Genomic DNA, 21,584 nt, shown 5'->3' on the forward strand with positions numbered 1-21,584 from the left:
GTAGGCAACAACCACCACAACACCGAACAGGAAGCAATACAGATATTAACTAAGCTAGTAACGCCCTCTTGAGTTTTAACTAATCAACAATAACATTTTTTAACAAGTTGTTTGTTTGTTGAATGCCGAAATAATGTAACACATAAATAACTGTGTATTCAGACTAGGTATGAAATTTTGTGCAACTTTTTTGGGTGCGTGTGAATGACAGCTGGTGCAGCGGCTCTTTCAGTCAGCAGGGGTAGGTGGGGTCACTGAGAGCCAAGATGGCTGACTTTGAGGAGCCGCTGTCAGATGAAGAGAAGGTTTGAGTACTAAAGCTTTGCTCACTGCAGATTAATGTTATTTGCATAGAAACATCCGTGTTGTATGTTTTTGTTAGTTAATGATTATGACCTTGGAAAATAATGACAGCTTTTGGTCACCTATTGAATTGATAAACTTGTGTTTTTAAGCTACCGTTGGCTAACTATCCCATGCTAGTGAAAGCTTATAGTTTGCTAGCCGCGGTATCAAATGCTGATGAGGCTTTAACAACTTGATAAATTGTTTATTTTAAACATTTACATCTGTTTCAAAGGGTATATTGAAATGTCCAAGCTTGGCTGTAAAAACTGCAGCGAGGGCTACGTGTTTCAATCTTTTACCGTCAGCTCATTTCGGGAGCTAACATTACTTTGCTGTAGATTTCTGGGTCAAACATATTCGGTGGCATCTCAGATACTTTGCTTGGCCTGAGTTCAGTATGGATCGAGTCTTGTCGTGGCCCTCTATAAGGCAGTGACAGTTGGACACAATATCAGCTGGACGCAGAGTTAATAAAAGTACAAATAAGAGACTTTGCATTGCTTTTCTACCACGAAAGGTAAATACTGGTTGTAAAAGAAACAAATTAAACAAAAAAATAGTTCAAAATAAAAATTAACTCTAAATGGGTGTTTCAAAGCTGGAATTAAGAGAGGTGGCATGTTCCTCATTCCAACAGGAGACATTTATGCAGGTCTGTTGACATACCACAGACAAAGTTGATAAGATTTTAGAGACAAAATACAGTCCAGACAAGTTGGCTCTAACAATTTAGTGTCTTGATAATCCTTACCAAATAAAAAAGTTTAAACAGTTATTTTGTAAATCACATAATCTACAACTGATTGTTGCTTCCTTTATTAAGGCAAGGCAAGTTTATTTGTATAGCACAATTCAACTACAAGGCGATTCAAAGTGCTTTACAGATGCATTAAAACAGTAGAAATAAAAAGCATGATTTAAATTTTAAACAAAAAAGAAAGAAATAAGAACAATAGGTGGAATCAGATAAAATCAGTAGTTAAAATGTGATTAAGTTTTGAAACTCAAGCTTCAGATTTGGAGCTTTATTCAAATGCAGCTGAAAATAGGTGTGTCTTCAACCTGGACTTAAATACACTGAGTGTTTCAGCTGATCTGAGGCTTTCTGGGAGTTTGTTCCAGACATGTGGAGCATAGAAGCTGAATGCAGCTTCTCCACTTCTGGTTCTGACTCTGGGAACTGATAGAAGACCAGATCCAGATGACCTGAGGGGTCTGGAAGGTTCATACTGGGTCAGGAGGTCACTGATGTATTTTGGTCCTAGACCATTCAGAGCTTTATAAACCAGCATCAGAACTTTAAAGTCTATCTTCTGATGGACAGGCAGCCAGTGTAAAGACCTCAGAGCTGGACTGACGTGGTCCACTTTTTTGGTCTTAGTTAACACTCTTGGTTACATTCCTTTCAAATCAGTAAGTTCTTTGGACATAAAAATGTCAGAAAACTGGGAAGATTTCAATCATTCTGTTGTCCAAAGTCCACAATGGTGTCTTGTTTGGTCTAGAAAATCCAAGACAAGCAGTTTACTCTTCTAGATGGTCAAAGATACCAGGAGAAAAATGTACTGCAATTAAAATATTTTAATTCATGCAATTGCTCACCATTGCAGCCCTATTTCACTCTTTGTCTAATTCTTAACTGACATTTTTTTTTTTTAAATTCAAATATCTACATTCATACGAACATAAAATATGTTATATCTGGGGCATGCAGACAATCTAAGCAAAATGGTTACAAATTGATGCCAAGTTTGTAAAAAGTTTGTTAGAAACTCGCTGATGGCGAATTTGGTTTTAGGTTTTGTATTGCTTGATGAGAACTGAAAGTCATATTAACCACGCCATCATTTTCTCTCTTTTTTTTTGTCATATAACCATATGAATTAATGACATGCGTTGAATTTATTTCCATAGGTCCGCATAGCGGCCAACTTTGTGACTCATGCCCCCCCAGGAGAGTTCAATGAAGTCTTCAATGGTAAGTCATTTGATGATGACTGAATTATATTGCATACTTGGCTTCTAATCTCCTATTTGATTGCTTTGCCTCTTAAAGGCATGACACAAACAATGGTTTTCTTTCCGCCTTACTAGATGTGCGGCTTCTTCTCAATGACGACAACCTTCTCAGAGAGGGAGCTTCGCAGTGAGTAACATTCAACTAAAATTCAAATTCACAAATTACTTATTTTGAACACCAGAGCCTACATATGCGGTGATATATTTTAAGTTAGGTTTATTATTTCTTAGGTAGAGATTAATGCAAACATGCCAATCGTCCTCTAATTGGTCTGTCGGAAAGTGGCTTTTTTAAAAAGCTTTTTGATATTATGAATGCTCATTGCATCTTTCATCATTTCATCATTTTCATTTATCTTTTTCCCCAGCTCCTTTGCCCAGTATAACATGGATCAGTTCACTCCTGCCAAACTAGAGGGATATGAAGAGCCAGTATGCTTTCCCCTTTATTCTAATTTCAGTGAAGCAAAGGTGTGCGACATCGATCCTTTAATCTCTCTCTTTTTACCTCTGTATAGGTCCTGATCACAGAGCATGGTGACTTGGGTCAGGGACGTTTCCTGGACCCCCGCAACCATTTATCGTTTCGCTTCGACCACCTAAGAAAAGAGGTCAGCGACGTGCAGCCCTATGAAGGAGAGACGGCTCTGAGGAGCTGGAGAGATGCCAGCGATACTGCCCTTAGTGCCTACGTCAAAGAGCACTACCCTACTGGAGTCTGTACGGTAAGGTGCACAAAAATATGTGTGGCAAAATAGGACTTTAAGCATCACTCACTGCATCTTAACCATATCTTTATCATCTTTGCATTGCAGGTATACGAGAAAACAGTTGATGGTCAGCAAACGATTATAGCCTGCATCGAAGGACATCAGTTTCAACCCAAAAACTTCTGGTATGGTGTCCTATGTAGAATATATATCTAATGGCATCTGTTGTTGTTGTTGTAGCTCACAACGACTTTTGGGAAAGTCTGTCAAAGAATTTAAAAGCCCCTTTTTTATTTTAGTGTAAGACTTATCTTGCTTTTGTTTCAACAAAGGAATGGTCGCTGTAGGTCCGAGTGGAAGCTTACCCTCGGTCAGTCCACCGCTCATGTGATTGGAGTATTGAAAATCCAGGTCAGTGTGTACATGTACTTCACACAAGGGTCAAATCCAATCAATCCCCCGTAGGATATGGAACATGTCCATTCCCATGTTTAGGGGGATGGCTGTACTGCTATTTCCACATGTCTCATAGTTGGTAAAAGAGTTGCAGGAAGTGTCATGTGAATATGCAGCAATATGAAATATGCAGCCTCTTCTGCTTGAAACAAAGCAGAAGTATGTGGTTCAAGATGTCGAAGAATTTTGAGTGACAGATCATCAGAAATGCCATTTATGTCGGTGTGCTCTGGGGTCAAAGCCTATTGAAAACTCTGTTGCTCACATGGAGCTGCTGGGCTGCATTTTTGTAGCCTTTGTTTAACAGTCTAAAGTAGAGGTCTCTCACCCAAAAACCACAGCCCCTAAATAAGGTGGTGGTTGCATAATATTATTATACTATTTTGATGATTCATTAGTGGAGTCATTAACATTTTTAAGGATAATTTTGGAATCGGGCTTCTGTTTTGGGCTGAGGTCATTGCTGGGTTTCCATCAGGACAATGACCCGAGGCACATCTCAAAACAATGAGCAGAATATCAAAGTTTTGCAGTTTCCATCTCACAGCTCTGGTCTTTGTTCTTTTTAGAAAGTGTGGCATAAGCTTAAACTTGAGATCCATGCCTGAAACCTTGTCATTTGCATGAGTTGGAACAATCTGCCCTGGAACAGTAAGCTAATCTTTAAAGAGATGCACGTCTCTTGTGAAAAAAGAGGCTGCCGTCAGTTGACTCAGTTTCTGTGTATTCTTGCTTTAACTCTGTGCACGAGTGAAATATCTTCATTTTACTGGACTGAGATTTTGTTTTTGTTCCTTTTGGAACTACACTTGAAGCACTTCTGGCACTGGTCACCTGTACAGCTAAAAGTTTTATTTGATTTTCATACAGGAGGTTTAATAGCTTTTACCTTAACTGTTGATTATAAATAAATCAGGTATTTTTCCAAAACTCCAGCTACCCTGTCTGTCTCCAGGTGCACTATTATGAAGATGGGAACGTGCAACTGGTAAGCCATAAGGAGATAGAAGACTCTGTACCTGTGACTGTAAGTAAAAATGTTTTACATACACTTCCACAGTATCCCAACAATGCCAGAATTACCTCCAGGTTGTATACAAGGGAGCTCATCCTTCTCTTGTTTTTTTTTGTTTTGGACAGAATGAAAGCCAAACAGCTAAGGAATTTGTTGACATTATCGAGAATGCAGAAAATGACTACCAGGTAAAGTGTTCATTGCTGGTTTCAATGTAAAAATACATTTAAAGCAGTGTATGAATAAAAAAATATCTATATTTGACACTTGTTTCTCTGCATGTCTTTACCCTTAGACTGCAATCAGTGAGAACTACCAGACCATGTCTGACACAACCTTTAAGGCCTTGCGTCGCCAGCTGCCTGTCACACGCACTAAGATCGACTGGAATAAGATCCTAAGTTACAAAATAGGCAAGGAGATGCAGAATGCCTAGAGGAGGGTCGGGCACTGAGGCACGCTCCCATGGGCCCACAACCCATCTTTACATGTGCAAGGACTAACCAAAGCATAACTATATCAATATGGGGCAAGAAAGAAAAAAAAAAAACAAACAAAAAAAAAAAAAGGTTTAACTGAAGACTTGCAGACTGTCAGGCAAAAATATCTGCCTGCAGTCGTGAAAATGGTCATGGTTTGGAGAAAGTGTTTACTTTTGGATGTTTGAGCTGTGTTATGACAGTGTGCAGGGCTGTGCTCGGGAATGCTGTGTTAGAGGACTTATTTCCTTAAGCCATCCAAGGAATCAGAGTCCTCCATAAATTCAAGTTGACACGTCCCAGTGAAATTTCTTTTCTTAGTGGAAGTGATGCAGAGCTGTGAACGTGTCATCAGCTCTCTGCACAAGGCAGATAATGGGAAGAAACTAAGCACAGCTTCACATATCAGGGTTTGACTTTGGTAAAATATGAATTTTTGAAATGTTTATTCCACATGTGGCGTATTTGGACATCAAGTGTATTAGTGACATCAGGACATTGTCAGGAAATCGAATTACCGTCATCTTACATTTTAACTTGCAGTATTGCTTTTCTGACAAGGACCACATACATATTGCCAATGAAATTGATGGCTTTCAAGAAGAGCACAATCCTTAGCATAGCTCTGTTCCTGCACCTGTGTTTCTCAGTATCTTTTAGGTCTGAGGGAATGTTAACCTGTTTTCCGTTGTGCTCCACTGATGTATGACCTCTCCACCCATGCAAGTTCTGATGACTGAAGTGAGATAAAGAGACCTCTGCGCTGCTGCATCCATAACACATTCTCTGTTCTCTTGCTTTGGCAACACCTCCATTGCTGTACAGCTTTTCCTTTGTAAAAAGGAAAACATACTCATAATAACCAAGATTTATTTGCCAAATCTCTTTCCTATGGTAAAGAACTCCATCCTCCCACTCATGTATGCAAAGTTCTATTTTAATACGCTGGCTTTTGTTGGAGTCTTAGAGTATTTCACTCATAACTGCAGCAAACTGTGTATTAATCAATGCCAAGTGAATGCAAAGCAGTCGCCTAATGGCAGGATCATATACTGTAAATGGAACATGACTTCTGTAAGGCCACGTGGAACTCTTGTGTTACATGACTTCTAAGAAGGCTGACTCTCGATCAGTTTCTGTTAGCTATATCATGTGCTGTGTTCAACCTTCACAATGTAGTACAACTGTGTGCCGATCAGTTATAAAGTTCAAGACTGTACTGCCCCACTGTGCTCTAATAAATGAACTGATCATCTTGGCCAGACCTTAACGTTCTTTTTCTCCTGTTGCATGCACAGATTTGAAAAGTCTCTAATCAGGGGTTCTAAAATATCCAACTGAGATTGTCGATATAGGACACACTGTAAGAAACAAGAAGCATCAACACATGGACAGTTTATTTAAAGCCCTGAATGTTGCAGGTGTTCGAGATAAGCTTATTTACCAGTGACAGAAGAGACATAAAGGGTATGCCTATTAAAATCATCTCATGTCTAACACTTTAACAATAAAACAATGCTATGTTTAAGAAAGACGTATATTTAATTACAATAGCAACATTTAAAACCTTTTGTGCCTGTTATGTTAAAAATGATGAATATCTCTAAGATTTCCTATGAAATGGGATATCTTTCCCATCCTTATTTGGGTGAAAGCAAGTCTCAACCTTCCCTGAAGAAAACCAAAAAAAGAAAATGAAAGCGTAGACACAAAGTAATGCAGTGCAAAGTGTGCTCTCCCTTTTCAAGACAAGATTCAGTGTTTTCATTATTACAGAAACAACAGTACATGAGTGTGGTGTTCATTAATAGGAAGTAAACTGAATTATTCAACATTTCCATCACAATGTCGTTGTGGTGCATCTCCAGAAAAATTGCATAAGTATTCATGGGGAACATGTTAAAAAGAACTGCCACACATTCTCTATGCTGCTGCACATATGCACATCTTAAGCATGACAGGAAAGGTAAACCAATGTTGTACAATGGAATCCCATTGACATTTCTTTCCTGAAATAAGTCTTTTGCTTGGGTTTCTACATATGGTTTTTGAACATCCTTATTATAGAGTAGAAAACAGCTGATAAATATGTGAATTCTAAATTGTAGAATTGTTCCACATAAAGGCAGGGACATTAAAAACAATAACTAAATCGTTTTTCAGCCTGTGGTATAGAAACAATGGTGCAACAAACGCTGCGTCTGTTTGAAATAGTACAACTATAAAGTCACAGGGATAACACAGATGGAATGATTCCAATTCCAATTTGAATATTAACTCTCGATTTAGTCCCGAGGTGTTTAGGAATGAGTTTGCATTTTGCCATTAGCTGCTGGAGGATAAAACCAGGTCTGATTCCTGGGTTGCCTCCTGCCCGCTGTTGCTGTGTCCGCAGGTCCCTGTCAGCTCGGGGAAAAGGGTTATCCGGGCGGAGTGACTTGGTGAGCCTGGAGTTGGACTCATGCCTGGCCTCTTGGGTGGAATTGGAGGAGGATGGGTCTTCTCTGAGCGAGGAATAAGAGGGGAGCGGATGCCTGGAGATAATGGCCCTGAAGAAGGCGACCTCCCCCCTGGAGGAGATGCTGCTAGATTGCGGTAGTCTGTGCCAAATGGAGAGCTACTGATTGGTGCCAGCTTGACTCCAGCCTGCTGGCTGGTAAAGCGGGACAGCACCTGAGTGACAGTGTTGCGGGCCAGCTGCTTAGCTGTGCTGTGCTCTGGTGGAGGAGGGGTTGATGAGGTGGTGGGGGAGAGGTCTCTGGGGGATAGGGGCCCACCATGCTGCTGCTCCAGCTCAGCCTGACTCTGGAACTTGTGCCTGGCAGCCTGGAATCGCTGATTAACTCCAGCCTGATAGGAGGACTGATGGAAGCCTGGGCTTCCCAGACGCTTAGCCAGAACTGGAGAGGAAATGGGGGAAGAGGAGAGGGAAGAAGATGCAGTGCTAGAAGGAGAGTGAGGGTGAGGATGAGGATGAGGAGGGAATTGCAAAGGTGTTCCACCTCCGGTGTCAACTCCATTTTCTGGTCCTCTCCCTTCCTGTGAGGAGTTTGTGTCTTTATGAGTGTGAAGGCCATTGACCTTTGGCAGTGGGGTGGATTTAGGAGGGACAGTTACCTTTCCATCCAGCTCAGTCTGAACGGAGGTGGACACCATTATCTTGGAATGTGACTCCTCGGTCACAGCCTCCTTCACCTCCTCTTCACATCCTTGAGGTTCAGCCAGCCTCTTCCTCAGTTCGTCCACCTGTTTCGCCAGCTCCTTGCTCCTTTCTTCCTCCGCTTCGAGCCTGGCTTTTATTTGCTCTCTTTCTGTGTCAAACGCGGCCAACTGTCTCTCAGACCTGGCTTCCAGCTGGGCTGCCCTGCTCTTCTCATTTTCAAGAACTTGCCGAAGCTTTTCTAGCGCACTGGTCTCCTCTTGCAGCAACGTGTGAAGGTGTGACACCTTCTGAGCCTCCTCCTGAACCTGGCTGCTGGCCTTCTGGAGCTCCACTGTCAGACTTGAGGAGAGCTGCTGTTGCTGGGACAGGGACTCCTCCACCTTGCTCACCACTTGTGCCTGTTCCTTCTCTAATCTCCGCACTGTTGCATGCTCTGCTTCCAACTAGAAAGAGAACCAGAGAAATGCATCATAGCCGGGCAGCTTTTCCTTATTTGACCACAAGGAGGCAAAAAAGCACTTTCCTGTTACACTGTCCAACAGAGAATGGGAACCTTCCCCTTTTAGGAATATATAATCATTTAAAACTTTCTGTTGTGTATTTTGCATTAAAGCAATTCCGACTGTATTCTATAACTGAGTTGGCAGCAGTTTACATAGTCTTTTTTAAAAATGTTAAACTAGGCCTATTTAAGACCTATTTAAGGGTCATTTCCTTATCTTCTACTGTTTGTCAATTACACTCATGATATTGGCTAAAATCAATTCATTCAAATGGTCCTTTTTAATTGATTGAGAGACATAAAAAAAGGCTCTATAAGAAAATGAGGAAAATGAATGTAGTATGTCCCCTGAACATCAGAGGAGACACTGAAAGGTGCTGCTGTTCATGTTTTATCTCGCGAAAGATTTATTTGCTTGCGTGGCACGTTTATGGAAAGTTCTGTTTGCTGTGAGGTCATTGGAGGGTGACCAGGCTGTTTTTATGAGTATTAAGAGGAAATGAGAGGGGATGAAATACAATTGTATTTGTATATGGTTGTTTAGCAGAAAAAGAAGAAACACCAAAGGCAGGAAAGCCTGAGGAAGACACTCGGGAAACCCTTCTTACATAAGGTCCCTGTGTAGAAGCCTATTATGTCTTCACAGTGTGTGTGCGCCAGCTGACTTTGCATTAGATGTGGACATCCATTATCTCAGGTTTCCTGAGGCCATAAAGCTGCAAGGCTGCTGGACAACTAAACAATGGCCTCTTCCTCATCTGTTTCCCGTGGAACGGTTCTGTGCTTGTGCATACTGTAAGAGTGCCTCTGTGTGTGGGTGTGTATGTGTGTGTGTGTGTGTGAGTCAGTGTATAATTTAAAAGGGCTGAGCCCTCTCCGCCCTACCGGATTACACCATGGAGCTACACTGATGCTTGCCTGTTCAGTCACTGGGTTTTAAATCACAGCTAGAACAATGAAAACAGACACTGTGCAGACAGGAAAGGGAAAGGAAAAGGAAGCAGATCAACCAAATGTGCTCATCTATTCACAAGTGAGCATGTTTTTTTTAGTTTTTTTGTTTTTAAACAAAAGTTGAACATTGAACACAGATGCACATGCACACTGTATGTTTGACAAGTCAGTCACACCTGTTGCAGCACTTTATCTCTCTCTGTCTGCAGCATGAGGGCGAAATCAGCACGCCGTGCAGAGTCCTGGGCGTAACGCTGCTTCTCCTTCTCCAGATCAGATATCATCTGTCAAAGACACAGTCAAGTTAAAAAACTATGACATGGGCTCAGGGCGTACAATTTCATATAATTACAACATAACTTATTGTGATAAACCCAAAGGTAAACAGGGAGTGAGGTAGTTGCATTTCACTTGTTAGCAAATCAACAGAAAAGCATCATCTTTCTCTTGAACGTGTGTGTGTGTGTGTGTGTGTGTGTGTGTGTGTTCTATGTTGGGGTGGGAGAAAGAGGTTGTTCACATTTGGATATCCTCCCTTTTAAAGAATAGCAAATTGCCAACTGATAACAAGGTTTGGTCTGTGTGTGAGTGTGAGTGTTCATCACTCTCATCCACTGCCCAACTTCAGCTCTGCTGTGTTGCTGTGATAAAGCTCCATATCACCCCTGTAAGCCCTCCCTGGGTGCAGCTGCTGCTTGTCTGCTTCACTAACCTAAGCCGACTCAGTAGCTGAAACATGGGAACTAACAGATACACTGACATTTTCACACACACACAAGATGCTTATTTTACCAGCGTGAGCGCCTCCCTCTTGCAAATGTGACATGAGTTTGGGTGACTGCATACAGGCGTGAACTGCCACTCACCCTCCTGTGTCTGCTCTCAGCCGCTGCCAACTGTCCCATCATCTTCTCTTGCATCCTCTTGCAGTGAGTCATGACCAGTTTAAGCACAGCCAGAGGGTTTGGGCCAACTGCCCGGCCCTGCAGATGTGTTTGGGGTTGGGAGAGCATTTGCTGTCGCTCCGCAGCTTCGTTGTCCCGCTGAAGAGCCAGGAATGGATCACTGAGGTCGTACTGTCCATAATGCTCCTGGACGAAAGCATCTTTGTGCTGGGCCTTAAAGAAACACATATATGGCACAAATGTAATACATTAAATGTGAGCTAAAGGAGAGCAGACATGTCCAGTCCTGATTGGAGAGAACCCAGTGGGTTAAGGGAATGTTTCTCAGTGTACAGGTTTGATGGGATGATGATTCCTTGGTGCCAGTGCCAATAAAACCACAAAAGATACTCATCCCAAACATAATGTAAGTATACACGTTCGCTTTAGAGTTACATATCATCACTGAACATCGGGAAGTATATTTTGTGGTTCTGTATGTGTGCAGGAGATTTGTGCTCGTCATCATGAACGCAAGCAGATGGCTGTTCCCGTCAACCCAAACACAAAGAGGTGAGGCACGGCTGTCCAACCCCCCACAAGGGGCAGATGTTAACCCCTCCCCAGGGATGCAGGGGTAAAGACTGGGTCATTAAATCCCTGTCTCACACACATACACACATAGAATTGTTTCCATTGAGTGGTTAGATTAAAACTAAATGACAATACATTTGTTTTAAAGCCAAAACTAAATCGGAAAGGCGTGAAACATTGCAGCCAACTGAGCTACATTTACTTTAGCTGACATTTGTCGAGCTGGTTTGAGTGAAACAGGATAGGGCCTCGTTGACCTCACTACTGGTCACTGAGTCATCAGGGGGTCTCATTAGTAGGTCTGAGTTCTAGAGGCCTTCAGGGTCAGCCTGGAATCAAAGTGCTGTAAGCTCATTCAACAAGGGTTCACTCCACATGCTTTCGGGACACCCGTCTCTGCCTCCTCGTGGAGACCTCATCAGACACCCCAGTCCATCAGCCCCCGTCATCTCCCTGCACAAACTCACATATCACTACATTCCTGTGCTGGTTCATTGCTGTTTCTTAGAAAAACACGTCTTTCTACTTCTGCCTTTCCATTAGCTTCTTTTCTCACAGACTTTAGCACGCTGCAAAACACACACATAGACCCACAACCTGAGGGCTTCAGCAAAGACGCTGTGTTTGAGGCTTTTTCTCTGGCTGAACAAAGAATGTGACCCTTATTGAAGAGATTACAGAATTTCCACAAAGACAGTGTTTCAATGCCTTCCGTCTTATGTATTGTCTCCAGGTTTGACCCAGTAGGCCTCTATGAGTGAGAGAGGGTATGGGTATATGTGTGCAACATTTTTTCTTCTTTTTCACTTTTCAAGAGAATTTGAATATGTGTGTAAACCATTGTATGTTTATGTGGGGTTGTGTCGGTCTTTAGAGTTAAAGATGTAAAGCTTCTTTATTTAGCTGGAGACAAAAAAATGCAGCTTGCCCAGCTAAATAACTCTTTAAACAGACTATTAGGGGCTGGGCTCTACGTGTGTGTGTGTGTGTGTGTGTGTGTGTGTGTGTGTGTGTGTGTGTGTGTGTGTGTGTGTGTGTGTGTGTGTGTGTGTGTGTGTGTGTGTGTGTGTGTGGAGGCCCAAGCCTAGAATCTGGTCTCTCTCTCATGGTTTTCCGCCAGGATAGTTCTGATCATAATGACAGGGTGTGCTTTCCTTTATGAGAGGGCACTACAAGCGAACCCTGTCGGCTGAAAAGCTCTCATTCCTGCCCAACTGCTGATGACAAATGTCTCTTATAGCGAGTTGTGGGAAAGAATACATCACATGCAAACAATTTCCAAGTGTATTTTGGGAGATTTTAATGTTATTGCCATTGAAATGGATGTGCTGGAGCATGTTACCCTCTAATGCATTCCTCCTGCTTTAACAAGGTGTGAAGGACAACCTGATACCTTTCACCTGGAAAGCTTGTCTGCCATTCAGTTACCTGAAGCCTCAGGGAACAAACATGGCCTCTGTGAGCTGAGCAGAGCCACAGAGTCCTGTTTCCTTGGTGAGTCTCTTTAATGACTGTCACACAATGAACTCAACCGCTAGCACGGACAAAATCACAGCTCTGAATGGTACTGAGTGCATTTCTCCGATTACGAATGTACAATAAGTCCTCACTCTGACTCTGCATATGCTCTACTGTGTGTATCTTGCCTCTCAAAAACTTTGTTGTGAATCACTACCTTTCACTAGTTTTAATTGTAGTTAGTGTGTTTTTAGCATAGAAGACAGAGTTTGTTGGGACAGTGGTGCTGGGGGCCGATGATCAACTAACTGGTCACGAAGAGTAACACAAACATTCTTAAACATTCTTAAGAGATCTTTCACAGGATAGGATGAAAAATAATCTTGGGAGATTTTCAAATTACAACTGTTCCTATTCAGAGAAGATTCTAGGCACTTTGCAGTGCTAAAAAGTAAGGATTTATCAAAGCAATGATGGTAGCAGCTAGGATTATGCAATATATCAGATTTTATTTTAATTAACTTTTTTTTTGCTACAAGTGATTATGGGAAGAAGTTTCGTATCCCGTTTTGTTATAAGGCTCTCATTTTGTTTAGTGTCATAAATCCAGCTCAGACCTTTCCATTGCAGTGCTTCACTTTGTTTAGTTCAGCTTGAATTAAAATGACAGAAAGAAAGCATTATACTTTCATGTAGTCTGATGAAGAATATTCTAATCACAGTGAACATGTGAGGCAAGTAAGACAAAGGTTCACACAATGACTGATAACATTCAGCAGATTTTACTCTCCAAGAAGAATAGAAAAAAATTAAACTGATGAGGGATAATTTGTGTTGGGAGTGAGAATGAAGGTGGGAGCTTTGCTGCATTTTAAATGGAACTGTCTGTGAAATCCCTCAGGGCTGAAGCTGTGGACATCGTGAGTCTCTGTTATGCTTCAGCGATTTCCCTTTTACCCGTTTAATGTCTGTGAGAGCACAGATTCCAAATAGCAAATCTTTCAAAGGGAAAAAGATGTTGTTATGGTTGGGTTGATCACCGTTGCCAGAACTGCTTTCAGAGACTGAATGATGGCGAAATTGCCAGATCTAAAGTACTGAGTAAATACAGCTGTTCAGACTCTATGAGAGTCCACACTTGTTTGATTTGAAGGCAGCCAATAAGAAGAGGAGACCCGTTTTAGCTAGAAGAGGAAAAAAAAGATAACAAAATATTGAAATTTGATACAATATACATCAATAGATGGAATCATGATACATACTTGTGATCTCAATATTGAGCAAAAATAATTGTGTTTGTGAACTTTGTTGTCACTGCATAATGAAATCACCTAAATTAAGCCATTCATCACATGAGTGGGCTTTAAAATAAAAAGAAAGTGGGTCAAACTGAAACAAATGCATTTGATAACTGTTTACACTAACAGCCTGACATTTATAGAATCGCTTGTCATTTTTTCCCTGAACTCACCGGCTACTGAACATACAGTAGCGAGACCTGGCGTGGGCTGTTTTTTTTAATCTACTGTGATTTACTGGTGAATGAGCTGTGAGTAAAAATCATTTGCACTTTCACACAGCTAAATTATGCCAGTTCCACACAAACTCATTTTCAGTTTACTTCAGTCAGAGAGAGCTGCACTGATTAGTTAGTCCTGATAATACAGAGAGATAAACCCATCATCTATTTCAGAAACTAGGTCTTGATGTCAACAGCTACTTCAAACACCATATTGGCACTAAAAATAGGGAAGGATCCTGCCGAGATTAGAGGGAATAACTGTTTTTTTTTTTTTATCAACACTGCTGAATTATTATGACATTTGTTTATTGATTATTCTAAGTTTACAAATCCTTTCCATGTCCAAAAGTTAAGAGTTACTACAGAATATTTAACTTGTATAAGGTGATATAGTTTGGGAAAGGTTTTCAGTCTCCAAATTAAAATAAAAGACAGAGAGACAGATGAGATTTTAGGCCTGCACTTTAAAAAGTGTAATCAGGTTAAGGTTCAAATCATGTCTGCCACACCTGCCACCCACACACCAACCACAGATTGTTCTAAGATAACTGAAAGGGAGGGAAAAAAGAAAGAAAGAAAAAAAGTAATGTTTAACTGCCTCCAATGTTATCATTAGTGGCCAGTGTTGAAATATGGGAGCAGGTGCTCTCAGCCTTCGGTCAGACTCTCAGAGAGGCGTAACAGGTGGTATCATTGGGTGGAAGTGGAGGAAGTGCTTTGGCATTTCTTAAGAATGAGTCGAAAATTAAACTGACGAGACAACTAGTTTACACTTGAACATGGGAAAACTCAGGTGAGAGAGCAACTTTTTATAATCTTGGAGTGGCTGTTGTCTTTATTTGATCTGACTTCTTAGATTGTTTATTCATTTTATTTTTATTTGTGGCAGGCAAATACTCCTCAAATCGGTGAAAATGGCAGTGAGGGGTTTTGATACATATCAACCCGTGTACAAGTTGGGTCCAGGAAAAAGAGAGGTTACCTGGTGACCTGACCTGATTTTGTGTGCTAATCTAAGAAAGAAGATATACTTCAAATACTTTAATGTCATCTGGACATTTACTACTGCAGACCACAGACTGCTGATATGGAAGCGCTCCACTGATATCACAGGCCAGCGTCCATTACAACATCATTGTCATAAGCACCACTTTGCTTATCAGGCAACCCCTCTTTGTGGTTACAGCTCTTTCCTTTTTTCATCATATTTCCACAACATAGCCTAACAACATATCCGCATTTGGCAGTGACTCTTGAGTAGTAAAAGGACACACACTCTTATCTCAGCAACACACCCTTGCCAAGCCCTATTGTTTTTGGAGTCAGGAAAACACGTCAGCCTTCAAAAATAGACAAAACATTTTAGGATTATAGGACATGACAAGAACAACAAAAAAGGTCCTGCTGGGAGCGAACACAACATTTTGACCACACAGATCTTATCTTCTAGGTAAACAATAACGCTAAAGTCCATTCTCAAACGGCAACGTTTGTTATTCAAGACAATAAGCATCCTTAACTGAAAAATTGAAAGCAATTCTTCAAAGGTTTCATACCATTTTGAGGTCACACAAGCTACAGTGTCACCCGTTTGTTTATCACTGTGTTAACATGTTCTCAAGAAGGACAGCCTCACTAAGTTCATCAAGAGCAACTGTCTGTCAGATAGGCCTCTGACTGGCATTTCTATTGAGCTACAAAGAACTTCCTCTTTGCTGGATTTAAACCAGGATAAAAATAGCATTACATCTCTATAGAGAAAGACAATTGACAGCTCATAAGATATGCCACACCTCTTGGAATGCAGGCACTGCCTGGTGTAAGTTCTCAGGAATGCTCCCTCGGGTAAAACTGCTAAGTTTACTTTTTAATGAGAACTAGAAACGGTGCAATTGAGAATCTGTACAGACAAGTCTCATAGCCATCTCATTTTGCATATGAGAGAACACTGACACATTTACAAGTTTTGTAGTGTTTTGTGTAAAGGAGGGGTTAAAATGGGACCCAACACGGTTGTCCCGAGCAATCTACAGGCATTCCAAGTACTTGCTGCTGTGACGAGAAAATATTCAAAGAAGAGAAGGAAGACTTGAGAGCCTCTTTTTCAATCACACACAGCACACACAGTGTTTTGGTCACACACTGGTTAGAGTCAAACATTACTGTTACTGCTCGAGGCACAAGACAGAGAAAGACGTAAGTAATAAATAGACTTCCGGGGTGACAAACAGAGCTCAATACTGGACATTTTATCCTGCTATCAAGTTCTGACACTCCCCTCTACACACAATCTGCCCTTGCATTGACTTGTAAGTAATTTGCTGTTCAGGCCCCCAGCGGGAACAAGGGAAGTCAGTGATTTCAGCCTACAACGCTGTACATCCTCTTCCCAATAAACACTACAGTCTCTCTAAGTGGCTCAGCAGAGACCACCAAAATGTCCCTGTGTGTGTGTGTGTGTGTGTGTGTGGGTGGGCAGACAGGACAGGGGTTATGTTTGAACACGAAAGACCCCCCGTAAAGTCGATGTGTTTGAGTAAGAAGGAGAGTACAGACAACAAGCCGAGCATACATTTGTCCTCAGGGAATGATTGGGTGTGTGCATTGAGTTTTAGTCAAACATTGGCTGCCTCAGATCTGAGTTGTGTGGTGGGTATGGCTTTCCCTCAAGCCCTGGCACTGAAAATTGAATGTGATTACAGCCTCGCCAGCTTTCGAGAAAAACTTCTTCATCAAGGCTTATCTGTTACAACAAGATAGTCCTGGTTAGCACTTGTCCTTATCACAGATCCACAGTCCCTACTTTAGACAATGAGTCAAGCATTTGGGGGGGCTGGAGATTTTCATCCAAGCTCGGGGCAGCTGCTGTAGCCATGAGTGTGAAAAGCAGCCAGTGGCATGGAGAAAGCTAATTGGACTAGACACACACTGAAAAGCATTGTTGCGAAGGAAAGCTACGCTCTTTCATTCGTGTATGAGTGAATGAGCCACACAGAACAAAAAAAAAAACAGGGGATATAAGGAACAAGTATAGGAGAAACAAGGGCCTGTATAAGTACAGGAGAAACAGTCATCTAACAGTAGACATTTGCAAAGTTGTTGCTGAGTAATGTCTGAGGTGCTGTTCACAATGCGCACTTTGGTGAGTCAAGCTGTCTAAAATGACAGCATTCACAGATTGTCTGGGTTGCATGTGCCCACATAGTAAGCATAACGTGAATGTAATTGCATCTGTAATCATTCTCACAGGCAGTGTTTTGCGTTCCAAACACAGCTGGATACAGGCAACAGAGCTCTTACAAGTTTTTGAAGTATGCACTTGAGAAAGCATGCCATAAAGGGTCTAAAGTCACCTTCTGTAACTCTTCTTAAGCATCAAGTAGATTTTCATACATTAAAACCAAGGTGAAGGCAAATTATTGGTCAAGACACATTTCAGACATCACCATCTATGAACTGTTCGTTTGAACTTGGTCCATCCACAAAATGATTGTATCCATTTCTGAAGGGTGCCAAAGACTGGTCTGACCAGCAATAATACTGTTGCTCTGTTGAAATAAAAGGCCTGAATAGCCCCCATGCCATTGTCTTCACAAGCTCTGTTTCCTGAGGTTCCTGTTTACACATCCCCTCCCAGTTAGCTCACATTCTTTTTGGTAGTGTAATGCTAAAACTAATTCATTTTAATACTAAAAGCTGCAGTTACTGTTTCAGTTAATGTGTTGATTAGATGGCAAAGATATTACCAATTATGTTATCGTATTATTAATGTACAAACATAAATCTAAATGTAATGTAAATGTATGCTTTGCAATAAGCATGACTGTCCATTGGGGGATTTGTTGTTTTTGAACTCACTCTGAGGGCATGTATGACCACATCCTGGGCCTCAAGTTCTCCCTCCAAGATACTGAGGAGAGTCATCAGCTCTGCTCTGCTCAGAGCCTCCACATTCATCTTCTCTACCTGAAAAAAAAAAGAGGGAGATAACAAACAAAGCAAACAAACAAGATTAAACAAGAAGAATCTTATGGACGAAGAAATAGGAATACAAGGGTATTAGAATGGGTTCATTTGTAGCATGGTGAATAGAGGTGGCCTCTTTATGTGCATTTTCAAACAGAGGTAATATACAGTGGGACTTAGGGTCCCATCTGTGGCCTCACTGGGTTGTGCGCAGGGTAATACACAGGAAGCTATTAGCATATCTGCACATTAAGTTGCTGAGGGACTGAGGACATTTGCCTGCTCTGCTCAGCCGCAAATGACCATTTCTCCAAATCCCAAGACAATGGTTTGGCAATTTTGATTGCTTGAAGCCTTTTTTCCCCCAAGACTTTTATGGTCTAAGCCATCCTGCTTAATCCACTGTATCCTGTGAGTCATCACCAAGGTCCTGTGTGCTCACATAGGCCAGACATAACACATCCTACCAACCTGACAACATCAGTCAAATTGTGAGAAAGCAAAAAAAACTTATGTTAAAGTTCTTCCTTTAAATTAAGCAATGAAGTCAAGTCTATTCCTGGGAATAAGGCTGCTCCTCTAAGTGTTAACTATATGTTTGACAAGGTATGTGTGAGCTTTGACATCAGATGACAGACTCAATTCTAATGAGCTTGTTTTTAATACCCTGTAGTGTTTTAATGAAGTGCTGCGCAGCCAGAAGGAGTTGCATGGCACAGCTTTTCACCTGTAACTCTGCTGGGCGGTCAAACGCAAAACTCGATGTGTTGATGACGGTGAGAACTGTGAGTCACGTGGGTTCAAAACCTAAAGCATGACAACTGAGTTGAGATCTGTCTCTAGCAAAGTCCACGGGGGAAAAGAAATGTTTTGTTGTTTTCATTGTTTCCACATTCTTTTCATACTTCTAAAGTCATCCACATATCTTTTGGGCCCTTGTAAAGAAGCACGCGCAATCTGCTTATCCATTTGAGTTTTTCTCTGTGTTAAAAGTGAAAGCGACTGGTCCTCGTCTTCATTTTTAAAGAGCCTATCTTTTCCTCCTCACTGCCATGAAGTTTGCGAGTGTTTACTTTCTTACAGAAACGTCCTAGAACATTCTCCGTCTCCAAAATTCCTGTGTGCATTCTGAGGCTCGCCACACAATCACAGCAAAGCAAAGCAAGAGTGTGAATCAGTAGTTACAGTAATCATTAGCTACTAACTTGTCACATGTACTGTGAGCGTGGTTCTCAGTCTTGCCAAACCACAGATACTCTGATATTAGTACAGAGTTAGTGTGCATTTTAGCTGTTGGCCTTACCCCCATATATGTCACTTGATATCCAGGCTTATAAATCAGCTACCATGGAAAATCATTCCTGCATTCCAAGGATACCCACACCATGGGAATCATCACTCAGGGGTAAACTGCTGAAACCCTCTTTGAAGCCCACATACTTGTAAGTGGCAATGATGTGGTTTGCCTGTGTGAGCACTGACAGATGACACAAGAGCCAGCCAATATACATTTCTATATGGTTTTGCTATGATATCTTGTATCTAAGCGAATAAGCAGTTCATGATCAGACCAGATTTAGAAGTCAACATAGAAGAACATAGCAACTAATGTGCTTTGTTGAAGGCCTCAGTCTGTTTACCTGCAAGTGTCACCAGACACACTTTTATCAACATTTTTTTCTATGCTTTATTTAAACAGTGATTTCTCTCAGATGGAAAATAAGGTTCGGGTGTATTTGTTTTTGGTTAGAAACCAGGAAGGATCTGCGCTGATAATAAAAGACTGCTCAGTGTGTTGAATACAACACAAGATCGCAGTGCTTGCTCAGGAGCGGAGGATCCACCTGCCGTCCTGGGCCTTTGTCTGACACATGGCACTGTCATTATTTTTCCGAGTTGGCAACATTCACTTAAAGTAAGTGCCACAGACCTCGCAGAAATATCACATTAGCTATCATCTATAGATTGCCTCTAGTGACAATGGTATAATCAATAGGCCTATTGCATCATTATTACTGAAGTACTCACACCCATTTGCCTGAAACTGAACTCAACATACAACCTTGATTTCCTGCCATATTTCCGTATCTATGCAACAACATTTTGTGAGTTATTACTTAACTTAAAGTCCTGCTTTATTTACCGTACAAAAAAAAAGAAAACGATTTGGTAGGAGACCTAAATCCGTGTGTACTTTTGTATTTTGTTATTTTATCAATTTTTTTTTTTTTTTCACTAATAAGCAAGTTCACATTTGAGATATAATTTCTAGAAGCCAGCACATCGTTTCTACAGCCTACCGTGAGAACATACCTTCATGCGCTCTGGTCTGGTCGTATTAATTGTTCTCCAAACCCAAAAATGAGACTCCACAACACCATGAATCAGAGCACTCCACTCACAGGCGCTCCTGCTCTCAGGCGACCGTGAACAACAGACGCTCAATGACGAGGCTCCCAGCCAATCAGAGAGGCGTAGTGCAACATGCTGACCAATAAAATGGCGGTGTTGTCACTAGGGGGCGGAGATAAGGCGTTCCCGGGTCTGCGGGATAAACCTCTTTGTTTCGGACGTCCAACGGTGTATTTTCTGCCCATTCTTGCATAGTGGGACGATCTGTCGAAGACTTTTTACATGTAGCCTATGTCTTAAACGTTAAACTGGTTTGGTTAGGTAGGTTCAAAGTATGAAAGTAGACTTGTGCATCGAGAGTGGATTTGTGTAGTTACGAAGACACTGCAGCAGTGAAAATCTGAAAAAAAGATTTAACTCCCGTGCAGATCATTCGTAAATTAACTTTGAACCAATAATGAAACAAATATTCAAGCTGGCTCAGAAGAAGGAGCGCTTGCGCCTTGTCTCACGGCGTTTCAACTCCCCTTTATGGCCAAACGACAGTATCACAACTTAGTGCACCAGGGCGGGGCATTTTCCTCCAAAATGTTATACATCCCCACAGACTTATTTATGCCGCGCAAGACAACTGCCTGTCAGTCTGAATTAAGAGGGAAACCCGTTGTATTGATAGGCTACGCCTGCCCAAGTGAGATGTTGCCATACAGTGAGAGGTCATGCATTGAACCCTGCAATGAGGACAATAGAAGGAATTAAAAAAATAGCCACGGCAGTTCCCAATTAAGAATATGACAACAGGAAAAAAAGTTGTAAAGTACATCGTGAAGTGTTGTTTTCCTTATATCGAGAAACCAATATTGGGCTTATAGGACGTAGCTTTTTAACAAAGAGAATTTTCATCGCATATTTTTCCACCCCAGCAAATCAGCCTGCCTGTTGAGAGGAAGTTGTGAGAAAATGTTTCTAGTTTATTCTACATGCCCTTGTTTAAAACCCTAACCCAATCTAGGAAGACCACACACGGACCAAAATAATTCTTCCATGCCTCAATTACAAAGTCCCAGATGATATTTAACCCTGCCTAATGTATATTTTGCATGGGCAGATACAGTGCTTCTTCAAACTGACAAAGGTCATTGTGATTAAAGAATACAACTTA

At 41.4% G+C, this 21,584-nt stretch overlaps 2 protein-coding genes across 2 annotated transcripts; one reads left to right on the forward strand and one right to left on the reverse strand.

Moving 5' to 3' along the window:
* Positions 1–199: 199 nt before the first annotated feature.
* Positions 200–6,285, forward strand: capza1b (capping actin protein of muscle Z-line subunit alpha 1b). Its single transcript, XM_075476867.1, has 10 exons — positions 200–305; positions 2,263–2,326; positions 2,443–2,494; positions 2,736–2,799; positions 2,886–3,092; positions 3,183–3,262; positions 3,410–3,488; positions 4,489–4,560; positions 4,674–4,736; positions 4,844–6,285. Exons 1-10 carry the CDS (start codon positions 267–269, stop codon positions 4,982–4,984), a joined length of 861 nt encoding a protein of 286 aa, XP_075332982.1. The 5' UTR covers positions 200–266; the 3' UTR covers positions 4,985–6,285.
* cttnbp2nlb (CTTNBP2 N-terminal like b) lies at positions 5,485–20,757 on the reverse strand. Its single transcript, XM_075476866.1, has 5 exons — positions 20,384–20,757; positions 17,963–18,070; positions 10,513–10,764; positions 9,823–9,930; positions 5,485–8,633 (listed from the first exon to the last, which is right to left on the reverse strand). The coding sequence occupies exons 1-5, from the start codon at positions 20,387–20,389 to the stop codon at positions 7,353–7,355; spliced, it is 1,755 nt and encodes a 584-aa protein (XP_075332981.1). The 5' UTR covers positions 20,390–20,757; the 3' UTR covers positions 5,485–7,352.
* Between the last annotated feature and the right edge of the window lie 827 nt (positions 20,758–21,584).

This window comes from Odontesthes bonariensis, chromosome 10, assembly GCF_027942865.1.
Source record: "Odontesthes bonariensis isolate fOdoBon6 chromosome 10, fOdoBon6.hap1, whole genome shotgun sequence".
Taxonomy (NCBI): Eukaryota; Metazoa; Chordata; class Actinopteri; order Atheriniformes; family Atherinopsidae; genus Odontesthes; species Odontesthes bonariensis.